The sequence below is a fragment of the Drosophila persimilis genome, unplaced genomic scaffold, assembly GCF_003286085.1.
Source record: "Drosophila persimilis strain 14011-0111.01,24,50 unplaced genomic scaffold, DperRS2 tig00000841-arrow-arrow-pilon, whole genome shotgun sequence".
NCBI classification, from domain to species: Eukaryota; Metazoa; Arthropoda; class Insecta; order Diptera; family Drosophilidae; genus Drosophila; species Drosophila persimilis.
In genome coordinates this window covers 851,761-866,904 of record NW_020825361.1, presented here as the reverse complement: position 1 = coordinate 866,904, position 15,144 = coordinate 851,761, and the positions used below count along the sequence as shown (strand labels likewise).

Sequence of the window (15,144 nt, the reverse complement as noted above, 5' to 3'; positions counted from 1 at the left end):
GAGTCTCTGCCTCAAGATAAAAATCGCAAACATTCTTTATTGAATGCTGTAGATGCCAACGCCAGCCCTCTGTCTCCTCCGTCTCCTCCGTCTCATCCGTCCCCTCCGCTGTTTCTCGGTGTAATCTGTGTGTGTGTGCCCCTAAGACCATGTGGAGTGGCACTTGGAGTGCGACTCTCAAGCTGAAGTACGAGTACTAGTAGCAGTGGCAGGCAAACTCCTCCGGGCCTCCTCCACTCCTTCCGATCCGCTGGGAATAGATCTGTGTATGGGATCGAAAGGGATATATAGGGGGAGTAGATCGATTATAAAAATAGGCCTGATTCTTTCCGAGAAAAAATTATATATAAAAAAAATTAGGTATCCCCATTAATTTTTGCTTCATCTTCTTAAAAGGAAGGAATAAGCGAGGAATATTATTTGCGAGTTTTTTGGAAGGCAAGCTGTCTGTCCCTTAAGCTCCCCTTGTTGTTAATCGATCGATGCAACGCATACGCCTTGCTCTCGCGAGGGTAGCGCACCAGACCCTGGCACCCAGGCCACAATCAAACAAATCATAATCGGTGGCTGGCCAAGCGGTAGACAGTAGACAGTAGCTGCATACGCTTCAAACGGTCGACAGTTTGTCTGTCAAATTGACATTACACGCAGCGACACAGCAGCGCACCAGAAGCCGCTACAGAGGCAAAGTCAAGTGCAGCAGAGGCTGGGGCATGGGGCAGAGGCTGGAGCAGAGGCAGAGCAGCCAACAAGTTGCATTTACATGACACATTCAGCAGGGCGCAGGCTTCTCTCTGGTGCTGGGGCTGGGACTCCGGGCGTAGGCCGGCTGATGGACCGAGGACCCTGTACCCTGTACCCTGTACCATGGACTGCGGACTGACGACGACTGATGCGCCGACGTCGCCTGTTGGCTTCTGTTTGCGGCGCTGACTCAGCTGAATCCGCAGCAGAGGCCCACGGACTTTGGCTTGGATCTGGGCAGACCCTCATAGGGGACGCTAAACAGGGAGCTCTACGGGTACGGGGAGCAATACTGGTGACTGGTGGCTCAACCTGATGATTTTCTGCATGGCTCGCCTTGGGTTCGTTCTGCGTTGGCAACCTGTTGGCAACTCATTAAATAATGCCGATGACTGGACAAATTTGAGGCTCTTCTTCCAGGCATACACCCATACACCCATATAGTTGTATGCATACTTTTTGCCTCATTCCTTAAATGAAAAGTTATTAAACAAGCCCCTGGCCATGGTCGAGGCCAGTCTCGAAAATTTATAATCCTTGTTGTGCAATGGAATTGCATTTGACTGGGACTGGAGCTGGGGCTGGGGCTGGGACTGCGGCTGGGCCTGGAGCTGGAGCTGAGACTGAGGCTGATGCCAAACGTTGGCGTTATAATTCTACCATTCCACCTCGCCAGCCACCATCTGCCGACTCCTACTGCAGTGGAGCTTCTGCCGGGACTCTCTTCTGCGCTGTGTGTGCCAAAGTGACACTTGTACAGATTTTCTTAATGCGCCAAAGTGCCACTTGTCGTCTGTTGACGCTCTTCTCCATGCCCATCCTCAAGGCATTCCCATCTGCAAGCATCGCTGCAAGCATCCCGGCCAGATCGAAGCTGTTTGTACGTTGTCTTGGCTGCAAAATTTTGTTAAATCAGCGCTAAATGTCCCAAGACCTAGACTCAGGCCAAGACAAGTTGCAGAGAAGCCTCAAAACTTGTCCGTTGACTACAGAGTTCTAATTGCTGGCCAACGCATAATTTGTCACATGCCAAATTAATAAACGACTTGCCCAGATGCACCTTTTGGGATCTGAGGCGTTGGATACCCCCCGGGCTCTCACTCACTCACTCAGTCTAACAGTCCATCAGTCGTTCAGTCATTCAGTCATTCAGTCGCTCAGTCATTCAGTCAGCTGCACAGTAGCAGCTGATTTGGCCTCAAGTTGGCAGAATCGGTCCTTTGATTGAGTGGATGATGTGCGCGCTGAGGGCTTCTGCTGCTGCTGCTGCTGCTGCTGCTGGTGTGTGGGTTGAGACTCAACGAGTCGGGATGCCTCCAGGAAGTGAGGCTTAACGCCAAGATGTTTCAGACAGAACGCCATACTTTGGAGAGAATCCAATCGATTAAATATGTATGTTAATAATTCCAAGAAAAAGACCCCCTTTAGTATTGCCCGAATCATCGATGAAATATTAAAGTTATTCTGATTAATAACGTGGCTCGAACAGCAACCGCTTTGTAGCTTCCAATCGCCGAACATTTAATACAAAAGGAGCATTCTTTGCCAGTAGTTCAGACCCCAACCATTCGGCGACTACGAAGACGATGGCGACTCCTCTTAATTGCAGCTACTTGCTATTATTGCTGTTGGTGTGGGTACACTCGTATTCCAGGGTACTCCATGAAGTGATGGGCTGGACAATGGACGGGAAATGGAAAGGTATCTGTTTGAAAGAAGAGTTTGAAATGTACACTTAAAGTGTGCTCTATCTGCCCTGCACTAACCAAGACTGGATTATGCCCTTTGCAACACTGCCTGGCTTGAGAGTATTTTATTAAAAATAAATCGGATCAGAAATCACTGAGAATCCACTAGTTGAAACCCTTTTCCAGGCCCCTTTTAGTGGTCTTCTTGCATTTGTTGTAATGATGGGTAGAGCCGCCGGGCAGTATTTATTTTCCTGGGGTTTTTGCCGCTACATGGTGTTGCTTTTGCTGGTGTTCCCTCTCTGGTTGAGGCTGCCACTTAATTTATTTGTCACCGAACCGAAGCGCAAATGAAGTTCGAAAAAAACAACGACATGCAAAGGCAACTGAAGCAACAACGACCACGGAATCGTTTGAAATTACACAAGAAGCAAGAAAAAGAAGCAGCCGAAGGCAGCAAAAAAGCTGAAGAAATAATTACAAATTAAAATGAAACACGGAATGGGACACATGAGGAAGAGCTCTGGGGATGCGCCAGTGGCATCGGCACCGGCATCGGAGGAGGGTCCAAAGTTTTACCCAAGCTTATAAATAGCCGCGTTGACGACGCTGGCCACGCATGCGCAAAGATTTGTCATAATTGATAAACGACAACAGCGGCCACATTCGAGACTCTTCCATATCTGACGAGTGAACTCGGGGCGGTGTCTTCGATGCCTCGCCAGGGGTGGACCAGGGCGTCCAGTGTCGCCGCCGCCGCCGCCGCCGCCGCCGCCGCCAGTGGCAGTGACAGTGATCACGCCTGGCCGAGCACACAAATCGAAGCGTTGTCAAACAGAGAAGACATACGCTGGGGGTACAAGTATAACGATATGTGGGTTCCTTAAACTTGTGTTGGAAGAGGCACGCCAGCCTACAATTTGTAGTCTAAAATCGAAAGTCAAAGATAAGTTATCGGATATATATCTTACGATTAGCAGGAGTTCCAAATCTAAAGTGGACGATGAGCAATCGATTTCCTATAGATCTAAAGAAATCTCTCTGATATGTATAGACTATGGAGAGAGGAGACCTCCCTCCTGGGACCTCCAGAAGGAGGAGAGTTAGGACCTACAACCTCTTCAGATGTGATTAGCAAATAATCTTTAAATGTTTGCATCAATATTAATATTAATAGATACAGCTTTGCAGTCTCTATAAGAACATTATTACTTTGCACTATCTATCCGATCGATTTTGACACTGGATTGATCGATTAATGTTCGATTGTTCGACAGCTCCGTGGAGACCATAAGATATTCGCTCGCATAAATATCCAAATGAAATCATATGTAATCTTTTTATGGATCGATTAAGCGAGTATCCCAACTGACAACTAACCAATCCCAACCCAGTCTTCGGCTAACAGAATCAATCGATCTTGGCACCACAATTCCAGGGATCTATGTATACACCTCCAGCAAACGGCAAACGGCAGTCCCTGCAGCATCTCGATGTGATGCACAGGTGACGATGACGATGACAACTTCAGTCCTAACTGCACCTTCGACAGCGACAGCGACAACGGGCGGCGACGGCGACTGCGACAACGATGACGCCAAATTGGCAACGAGTTTTTGTGGTTTGTTTTTTCACTTTGTGTTCGTTTTGTACGAGTATCTTGTTTTTTTTCTCGACGAACGTGAGAACCAATTGCTATGTATGGTCATTACAAGCCGTCCAGTCAGGATGGATCGCTCGAACAGAGAACTCAGATCTCTGAGAGGGCAGAACGGGGAATTCAGAGTGTTCGGAGTGTTTGGTGTTGGTTAGAGCGAGAGATAACCCATAAATATTTTAATGATGATTACATTTTAAAAACGAGCGAACAGGCGAACGAGCGGCACGAAATCGAATGAGAAATCACAGGGCCGATCAAGCCTCAGCCTCAGCTCGTACTGAGGTGCTCCTCTGGCTCTGGGTGCTCTGGTAGTTCTTGGTCCGTGGATCTGCACCTGGGGATCTGGGGATCTGGGGATGATGAGCTACTATGCCAGTGCCGGGCGACACTGACGACATTTTTGGAATTACATTGACAGGCCAAGTTGAGACTAAAAGCGATAATTATTGCCGCAACGCTCTCGCCGGATCGTTCGCTCCCTGTCCTGTAAGTGTTGGCGATTGTGTCTTCAGAGCGGGAAAACACGGCCCCAGAGGCTGGAGGCTGGAGCCGCTCGAAGAAAATAAGGAGATCGCAGCTGTTACCACTGATCGACGGCGTCTTGCCAATGTAATTTCAATAATTTTATCTGAGGCCGCGCGCGTCTGCCGTGATTCGATTGGGTAACCGGTGAGCGCTGAGCGGTGACAGATCAAAGCCGGCTTCCTCATGGCTCGGTCTCCCAGCTCTGGCTCTGACTCGGACTCTCTGCGTCGGCAAAGATCACTGATCGCCAGCAATGGGTGGAGTAGAGTGGGGTGGACTCGGTTCGGTTCGGTTCGGTTTGGTTCAGATTGGCATTGGCATTGGCATTGCTCCTGCTCCAGATGTTTAGCTGCACTTTGGCGGCTCCCAGGCAGCCCAGACCCTGCACCTTTCCATGTCTCCGTCGCTGTTGCTGTCGCGATCGCAATCACACAAAGCCAACACTCGAAGCGCAATCATCAACATCAGAGCGAGCGTCATCAGCCGACCGATCCACTGCACTGCCAATTACTCGCCAGCATTGTTGACATGCCTTTTGCCATTTGCATCGTTTTCGTATTGATTTGTTTAAGTCCAGGCCCTGTCCAGTCTCCACTCCTTTCCAATCCCTCCAATCAGCACACCACAATTTTCGGCATCTCAGTCCCATCCCCATCCACATCCACAGGACACAGACCTGTAGATCTTTAGCGATCCCAGCCCAGATCCCAGGTCCCAGGTCGCAGTCCCCTGCATTTTTCTCCCACGGACAGCAGCGTGTGAATGGGCCTTTCAGCGGGTTCAATGTGCCGATCAAAAATATGTCAAAAATCTATCGAACTCTCGCTTTTCGAGAACGTGCTTCGAACTGCTGTCCGGCCCTCCCCTCCCAGATCTGGGTACCCCAGTCAGCCTTTGGACAGGGTGCATGCCTGGGCGATTTGTAGGTCAGTTATCGACCCAGTTTACGTGAGTCCGAGCGAGGGCTCTGGGCGACCAGAAGGCCCTTTCTGTGTAGGGGAGAATGCGTTGGGATCTCCCTAATTACGCAACTGGAGCTGACTCAACTAGATAGCTTTCTTGGGTGTGAAATTCTCTTTAAATCCACTGAGTCAGCTTTAGATCTTTCATTTAAAATGATTAAGCTTAACTTGTGTAAAGAACTTCTGTTTTAACTGGCGCGAAACTTCTGTGATGAAATATACCATGAGAAACCCAAACAGAAGCATTTAAGTGAAGTTTGGCGTAGAATTTTTATTTGTATATTATCACAGAGGTTTAGTACCCTAACGATGTCTGTACTTTTTCCCCAATTTCTTCTTTAACATTTTAGAGTCGAGGATTTTATGGCTTTCCTGCAAGTATATGTATTTTAATGGCAAATTTAGAAATTTAGAAAGCATGTTCAGTACCTACTAAGTTATTAATTACATTGAACGAAGGTTCGTTGATATCCTCATATATCAAAGATCATTCCACCCTTTAACGGCCATACACAAAATCGAACCAAAACAGAAAGCTATATCTCTCAATCAGTAGATCCACTTTCGAAGCAATTAAAATTCGATTGAAATCGCAACGAGGTGAACATGTTAATCGAAGTGCCAGCCGCCACGCCTGTTACCGATTCACTGGCAGAGCAGCATTTTCCCACACCAATTGGCAACCATCGGGGACCGGGAATCGGCGGACTCCCCTACCCGCTACTATTAGGCCCGGGCGCAGTCGCATTTCATTTTGGATTCCAGAAGCGTTTCGGTTCAAACATAAAATAAATAAAAATCAGTACAATTCGAAGAGCTGTTGTCGCCTTTGAGCTTTTGCGACAATCACTCACGTTGCCGCTGGCCGCTGGCCGCTGGTTCCGTCTCCGTCTCCGTCTGCGTCTCTGGGCATGACTCTGCCTCTGGGTCTGCTTTGAATTTGCCTCTGAATCTGAATCTGAATCTGACTGTGACTCTTCCCTCTGCCTGCACCTTCCCGTTCCATCGGAGTTCCATCGTTCAATCATCGGCAATCGTCTTTGAGGCCCTGATTCGTTCGTTAAACGTTCTGCGTATTGAAATGAAATTTGTGTCGCTCAACACGATGACTTATTCAATTATTCGATTCGATAACACGTGATTGAATTATAGAAATAACATTGGATCGGGCCAGGCCGGGTCGGGGCTCCCCTTCGCTCCTTCCCGACATGCTCCCACTGTAAGCCGGCACTTTGTTGGCCTGGTTGCTGTTTATGTTTGCCTGGTTTTCACCTTCATTTTGTTTTGGATATTGACACGAATTATCACACATTAAAAGATTGTAAACAAAAATTTTAAATTGTTTCAGATTTGGTTTCCCTTTAAAACTCTAATACAATTCTCCGCAGAATGGTGGAGGACCAGATCATAGCCGTTGACGATGACGACACCAACGTGAACAAAGAAAGCAGTGATGACCAGTCTCTGATCAATAGCGGTCGCCGCAATGCCGTTCACTTTGCCAGCGTCGGGGATTTCCTCTCCAGCCTCAACATCAGGGACACAGGCCTGACCGCGCTCAAGGGTCTTCACACCCTCAGTCTGGAGCACTATAAGAGTTGTATGCAGGGTCCCGAGGAGCGCGACAGGGAAATTCATTCCTCGGGTTGCATGACTGAAATTGAGATTGGCCAGCCCCCAGCCGATCGTGTATAAGGTCGTGAGATGGGCCAATGTTGAGGGATGTAACCCAATCAAGATGCAGAATTAAAAGCCATTTCGAAAAGAGTTAGAAATCAGAGTGGGTTTCTCTAGACAGCGATCCCCGCCCACGTCACAAACACTTCGATCTTGGACCTTGTAAATTAAATGTACAGCCGTCTAAAAAGTGTGTTTGAACAAGTGAGATACAGTCTCCGGCTTATTCAGACCCCCCTTCAGATTCAGATTCCTCCTTCCATCCAGAAAAATTCCCCGACTTGACAGCTCGATTTGCATAATTGTGGCGGGGCCACGGGCATACACAGCGCATACAAATTGATTATTGAACCGAATTCCTGATATATTTTTTATGGTTTGATTTATGATTGCCATACAGTTGTCAGTCAGTCATAGCCCCCGCCAAAGTCTGCGCTGCGAAGACGGGTGGGGAGGGTTCTTTAACGACTGGGCATCAAAAATGCTAATTGAGCTGTTTATCGATTTGTCAACAGCAATAACCCACAAAAGCCAGCCACAGCCACAGCCACAGCTGAACAATGGTCACATCAGTGGCGACAATTCCGCTTCATTGCTGTTTGACTGCTCGTCTTTTCTGGGGCTCCTCTCCCCTCCTCTCCTGTCCTCTTACTCTTCACGCTCTCCATTGAGTTTTATTGACTATTAAAATTGTGTCAAAATGTGTTTGAAATTTTTTATTGTTAATTATACGCGGCGGGCGTAATGTGGAATCAATAAACAATATCGGGACATTGCAATCGAGAATTCTGGCACAACACAAACACGCGGTGACCCCGACACCCTGATCCATACTGAGAATTCCCTGTCCCTAAAAAAAAAATGAACTAATTAAAGAACCAGAAAAGCGTGAAAGCCCGAAATGAAATCAAATCAAAATCGAATTCGAAAACTTTCAAATGAATAGACAGGCAGATCGGACACGCCGTCCAGAGTCCAAGCGAAGGCCAACAAGAGACAGGCTGCTGGGCCACAGCCTGGCTTTGAGATTGAGTTTGAGTAATGAGGCCTGGAGCTCGGAGCTTGGCGCTGGTCCGCCGACCGCCGACCGCCCTGGCTGGCTGACTGAATGACTGACTGACTGTCAGACGAGCTGACAGAGAGCCCAGAGATCCGCAGAGATCGCCGAGGGAGGGAACCCTGACTGACATTTGATTATTGGCTTCCAATTTGTTGCAGATTTTTTTGTTTTATTTTCCGTTCAAGCGCAAATTGCGTGCGATGCCGCTCCGACAGATCGAGGGACTGAGGCTCGCAATCACGGTTCGTAAATTTTGCAAAAAACCAAAAGCGAGAGAGAAACAGATACAGATACAGGGAGGAGGGGTCTGAATGAGCAGCGAACAGAAGTCAAATTGTGGCCAACATGGAAATTAATGGAGCAATGGAGCGGCAGCGATCGAAGAGCAACAGCAGCAGCAGCAGCCGTGATCTCCTTCTCCATCTGCAACTCCATTTCGTGGCTGCTGCTGCTTCCAAATCGGCGGCAGGAAAGGAGTTATTAAGACAGAGAGGGATGGATAGAGGGAACCCGGCCAGGCCCGGCATTGCTCTGCTTTTTTTCAGTTTAATGAAGGCAGTTCGATCGATTTGGCTGGCTACGAGTCGTGGCTGCGCCGTGCCATGCCACCGCCTGTCAAGGCAGCTACAAGCTGCCCCAGCAGACCATGCCCCATGCCCCATGCCCCATACCCCGGCGCCTAAGCTTCAGTTCCAGTTTCAGTTGCAGCATCGCTTTTTCGAGATGGCATCGATTGGGATCGTGAGGTATTGCACTGTTGAGGGATTGTTTCGGCGATGCAACTATCGCAGTTATAGATGTAGCAGATATAGCCAAAAATCGAGGAATATTCGTGTGAATGAATCAGAGTTGTGGAATTTGCCTGAATATATATTTAGATTAAAAGAGAAAAATTCCAAGCAGAATATCCCATATTCGAGTATAGGATGTTTCACTTCAATTTGTTTCAATTATGTTATTTTTTAATAGTTGATCTGATTAGAAGGCACCCATATTCCACATTCCTATGTTCCTCTACCAACCAATTGGAGGACATTGCTCGTTGATCGTGGTCTGACTCGTGTCACGCTCCCGTCACTATGAAAGACAGCCTCATCGACCAGTCCTCGGCACAATTTCAGTTTGCTGCTGTTTTTGTTGGCCAGGCCAACGATGCCCCCATCACCATCACCACCGCCATCCTCATCCCCGTCCCCTCCCCGTACTCTGGACTCTGGCAGCATTTTCGATCTGTCTGTCAGTCAGCTGCCATTTTTGCTTGGCTCGGGCAGCCAGCCCAGCCAACCAAGTCGGCGAACCAATTGATTGACATTGCCCACAACGCCCTTTTGCTTTTGCCTTGGCTTTGGCTTTGGCCATGGCTATGGCTTGAAGCAGCAGCCAACTTGGGGCGGTCCGAAAAGCGGTCCGGGTCCCGAAAGAGCGAGCGACAGTGGTCAAGTGGCAACGTTTTGTGCACAACTGTACCGGAAATGTGGGAAAATGTGAACCATTCATGAATGGTTTGCTTCTGGTGAATTATGCCCCAACCAACTACAAATTATACAACAATAATTAATTAAGCCAAGAAGTCCACAAACCAGTCAACACGAAGACACGGAGCGCATACGGACATGGACATGGAGACAGTCAGACGGTCAGTGTGGACGGACTCTGTGTAAAGTGTTAACCAGTTAGCCAAAGCCAAAGCCGAAGTTCATTCAAGAAAAGCTGACAATAACAAAAAACAGTTACTACACACAGAAAGAGACGCGTCGGATGGGCACAGTGGAGCACAGAGGGGCAGATGGAGCAGATGGAGCAAGAGTCGTTGAGCGGTCAAAGCCGTGTAATTATGAAATTCAAAGAAATGAAGCATTAAACTGAACAATCTCGAAACAAACAAGAAATATGATATATGGCCCTATGCCAGGCTAAAAAACTGTTCATGACTAAATTAGCATGGCTGAAACCACTGGAACGACTGGATCCACCGCCCATTGATAAAGAGAGACCACTCTACTCTATTCCACTTCCACTCAACCATTTGAGCCTTTCTCATTGACAACTTGGGAGAGATACATATATGTACATACATACTCCAAGAGAGGGTCTGAAATGGTTGACAAATTAATACAGAGCTCGTCTTTTGGCTCAGGCTCAGGCGTTTGATGTCGACCGACGCGCTGGGCCGACTTGAATTTCTAATTGGGAAGTGCTATAAAAAACACAGCTCCAACTCCATAGTTTGATTACTCCAACTTCAGCTTCTCCGAGTACTCGACTAAAAACTACGAATTGTCCATTGGCTGGATTATTTTCTCACCATTTGTTCGCTTCTCGCTTTATGATTATTTTTACAACTATTATTATTATTATTTAAGTTGTTTGTCGCTGGTTTTACAATTTCCAACGAATGGCCCCGACAGACCGACCAAAATTTCATACTCCGAAATGAATTTATAGTCATTAAACTGTGAGCTATGTCTTTATAAGTCCATGTTAGTCGACTGCTACAGTGGATACAGGGGTAAGGAGTGTCCAAGGGAGGGGTATTTCAATTCAGGGAAATCGAAATCGGTTTGCTTGCGGAACCCCAGCTGTGGCTTGGAATCGAGTCCAGAAATATTCCAAGAATTTTGCATAGATTTCAGTTTCACCATCGAAAATATTGTAATTTTTCTATTTAATATTTCCTTACTCAATTCTAGATTTACCCCTTGAATAATTTCAAGGGGCGATCTTTCCATTCACAGTTTTGTTTCTAAGTGTTCAACTTCTCTGAAGCTTTTTTCTTTTAATTCTATGCCTCTAAGACTCGAATTTTGTGAACGAAATGTTCTCAAATCGACTCAATCAAGAATATATATAATTTATGAGGTCGGAAAAGCTTTCTTCTGGGCGCTACATACGTCCACTTTCCGCACAAATCTAATACACCCCAATACTCATTTTGAGTATAGGGAATAAAAGGTTGACATCGGTGGGCTTGCCTCCTAGTCATTCTATACCTTTCTTTGTTCTATCGATCCCCCCATCTATCCAAGCGATCTCGAATATCATATTTTACCATTGCACCGATTCGAATGCCAACTTTCCCACTCGGATCTGCAGCGGCTCAGATCGGTTCCAGCCAATCTGCGGCTGACAGACAGAGAGCTTTAACAATTAGCACAACTCCTGACACTATGCTGGATCTCTGCAGTTCTTCAGCTTTTCAGTTCTCGTCGCTTCAATTGAGCAGTCGCAAAAGATTTTCCATTTCCCATTTTCCCAGGCATCCATTGCCAGACGTGTACACATTTCTAATTAAATTTTCAAAGTTTTTTTTCCATTCTGAGCAATTTTTGATTGACATTTTACATTAAATGCTCCTCTGGCCACGGCGCAACGGAGCGGGCATTGGGGATGTGGCCACAGGAATAGCAAAAGAGCAGAGCAGCAGAGCAGCAGAGCAGCAGACCAGCAGAAGAGCAGAAGAGGAACGTTGAAATTGATCAATTTCACATAATTTCAAGGCAAGTCGGACGCGGTAATGCAAATCCGACAGATGCGACTACGATTCCAGCCTCAGCCTCAGCATCAGCATCAGCTTCAGATCCGACTGGGAAGGGGAGTGGGAATGTTAGAAGTGCTTAGATCGCTCAACCATTGCTGGGGGGTGGGGGATAGATTATGGCTTTTTGGGAGGAGGATGGATTCCTGGTGCCGCAGATGGACCAGCTTATGATTGACAACGGCTGAATTGAGCCGCTCTGTAAGTCCACGCATCCAGAACCGAACGAACCGAAAACCAAACCTTGCAGGTCCTAACCGATCCTGCCCCCGTTCGGCCTCGGAGTCCCCTGACAGCTTGACGGGCTTTGGGCGCTTTAAACGTTTCGGTTGCCTCCCTCGACGCTGATCTCACCATCACCTCTGCTTTTAGCCTTTTAATTGCTGGCCGTTTGCTGGACTTCTTCAGCCTCTTTCACAATTCTCATTGATCTTTTCTCGAATGTGCGCAACTGTCGGATTTTGTGAGCTGTCAGTGGCTCGACTCGACTCGACTCTGGCCGTGCCTCGTGCCCCATGCCCCGCTCTGGATGCTGATGCTGATGTGTGTCTGTGTCTGTGTCTGTCTGTAGCGTGGCATATCTTTGATTTGCTAATTAACGGTTTGTCGGTTTAGTTTGACAGTTGAACATGAGTTCTTGACATTGCCGTCTTTCTCCCTGACTTTGGCGAAAAGGCAATACACAGATTGTGGTGGCTGTTGACTGGTAGCATAGGTAGCTCCATTGATCTGCAATCCAAGGGCAGAGATGGCCAGTCCCATTTGACTGTTAAATTCTCTGGAATATTTTTCCAATCGTATCTTATTCTGGGGAGAATAAACACGACTTCACGTTATGGTTACCCCAGGACTTAACTATTATTTGATTCCTTTCTCCCTTTTTTATTATTTCCCGACTTTTCGCACATTTCATTGTAGCATTCCCTATCTACTATCCACTATCCACAATTACAAATCGCTGTCGTAGGCCCAAAATTGATGGTCAGCTTGGATCCTCGACACAAAGCAACATTGTTAACACCTTGGCCATGTCCGAATCCGAGTGTGCTGTTAATATTAATGATGATGTGGTGTTGATGTTAAGTGCAGTTTAATAAATGAATTGTCTCCCATCCTTTGCAAAGAAGATGCAGAAGATGCCTGTCCGTTGACCGGAGTCCACTATCCGCTCTACGCGGTCCGTTTCCCGTTGGCCCAGAGGCAGCAGCGTGTAATCCATCACCAGATTCCCAGTGCAACGTTTCGCTTTTTTTCGTTAGCAACTTCCTGCATTTGCATGTGCAACGACGAGTGCATCAATGCATTCCAAGTATCCGATGCTATGAGCTCTCTTTTCTCTCTCTCTATACCTGTCTCTATCTATCTTCCCCCTTAACTACTTCATTTTTGGGCAACCCGACCCTGGGGCCAGCTCTGCTCAGCGTTTCGAACTTGGTCTAGACTGTAGACTCTGGGCGTGAGTCCATTTCCTTGGTGCTCGTCCCAGTGTGCCTGAGAGATCATTTGTCTACTGGCTCTGGCTCTGACTCTGCCCTTGCCCCTTGGTTTGAGGCACACCTCATCGCTGAGGCAAGCCTATTTCTTACAACTTCTTCAAACAACTAAAACAACTGCAAGAACTGCAACAACTGACGTATCATAAACAACAACAGGAATAACATCTCGTTCTCCGTTGCTCTTGCACTTGGCTGCGACTGCGACTGTAACTGCGACTGTAACTGCGACTGTGACGGTCCCGATGATGGTGACTGTGACGGTGACGGTGACGGTGACGGGTACTGGTGGGGAAACCTTTGTGGCCAAGTGTTTTGGAATCTTTTGCCGGTTGCTGCTTCTTGGCTAACGTCTCTCTAACAAGCCAAAGAAAAATGGGCCCAACGCCAACTTTTGGCTAAAGCGCAAACACATTAAAAATTGCTCCTTCTTCTCCTCTCCATCTTCCACAAACTGGCCAACATTGTTGTTTCTGTTGTTTCTGCTATTGGTGTTTGGCAAAAATACTCTAACTCTAGCTGAATCGTGCTTGGGTATAGGGGCACACAGAGCTTCCACGTGGCTACAAAGGGTTTCAACATATAGCCTTAAAATGATTGCTACTTGGTGTCTGGCAGAACACCTAATATTTGTTTTGGTAATGAAAGCGTTTCGATACTTTCTTCTCTAAAGTCAGAAGCAATCAGAGAGCGGCCAATGCACCTGCTTACAACTTTCACTTATATGAGCGGCATTACTTTGGATATTTAGAGATTCCTGTATCCGTTTTAATCTCAGTACCAAGGAGCTTCGATTCGATTTTGGCGCCCAGTCCCAAAGCGCTTTTAAAGGGTATTTGGGGAGCTGTTTGGCCCTAGCTCTCCATGGCTCATGCCCATGTCCATTGCCATTGCAATTGCCTGAGGCCTCAAATGCACTTTGCGAAAAAAGCATTTCCTCCAAACTTGTCTCGATTTTTGCTTGCCCCGCAGCGGCTTTAGTGCGAAATATCTCTGCGGCAGCGTTAGCGTTAGCGTTAGCAACTGGGGTAGGGGCACGGGCACGGGGCACGGGGTACGGGGTACGTGGCAGCAACAATTTGCAGCCTGGCTGTGCGATTTATCTTTGGGCTGGCAAGTTAATGTGGCAATTGTATGCTAAGCAGCAGCAGCAACTGCAACATGGAGCAGGGTCTGGACAGGAGGGTGGGGGTACTCTGTGGCACAGGGGCTGAGGTGGCAAAGGGGGCGTGGTGGTGCTCCAACAACGGTTTTCATGAATGAATTAGGCGGCGGCCAAAGTTTGGGCACCGCGGCGAAAGGGCAACAACTCAATTTACAGTTGTTATATTTTTCAGCCGGAATGCCATTGCCCACGGGTCGGCCATTTTTTCTTAGGAACCAGTGGACCAGTGGTCCGTACCCGTACCCCTCCTCGGAGTTCTTCGGAATTCCTGGGACATCTCATGGGTGTGATTTTAATTTCATACACAAATGAACGCAGATCAGGGCCCCCTCCGAGATACACAGAGAGATACGAGTGCGAGTGCGAGTGCGAGTACTCGTATAATTTGACTCGAGCAGCGAGCAGCAGGAAAATAGCAATAACTCCCACGAAGATTAATAACAGAAAAGTGGGCAGGGACACACACACACACACACACACACACACACACACACACACTCTCTCGTAAATAAAATAAGGAAAAAGAAATACAAAATGCACAAAAAATGAACAATAAGAAGGGCAGGGGGAAAGCGAGGGGAAAAGCGAGCTGGAAAATGAAATTTATGCATAATGCCGAAAAGCGAGCAGGCGAA

The 15,144-nt window shown here is 47.4% G+C and overlaps 2 protein-coding genes across 2 annotated transcripts in view; both read left to right on the top strand.

Annotated features, from left to right (window-relative positions):
- LOC6597518 (dentin sialophosphoprotein) overlaps window positions 1-15,144 on the top strand; it is a 42,150-nt gene that overhangs the window by 12,210 nt on the left and 14,796 nt on the right. The window lies entirely within an intron of this gene.
- On the top strand, window positions 6,940-7,434 carry LOC6597521. Its single transcript, XM_002022667.2, has one exon. It carries the CDS (start codon window positions 6,969-6,971, stop codon window positions 7,272-7,274), a length of 306 nt encoding a protein of 101 aa, XP_002022703.1. The 5' UTR covers window positions 6,940-6,968; the 3' UTR covers window positions 7,275-7,434.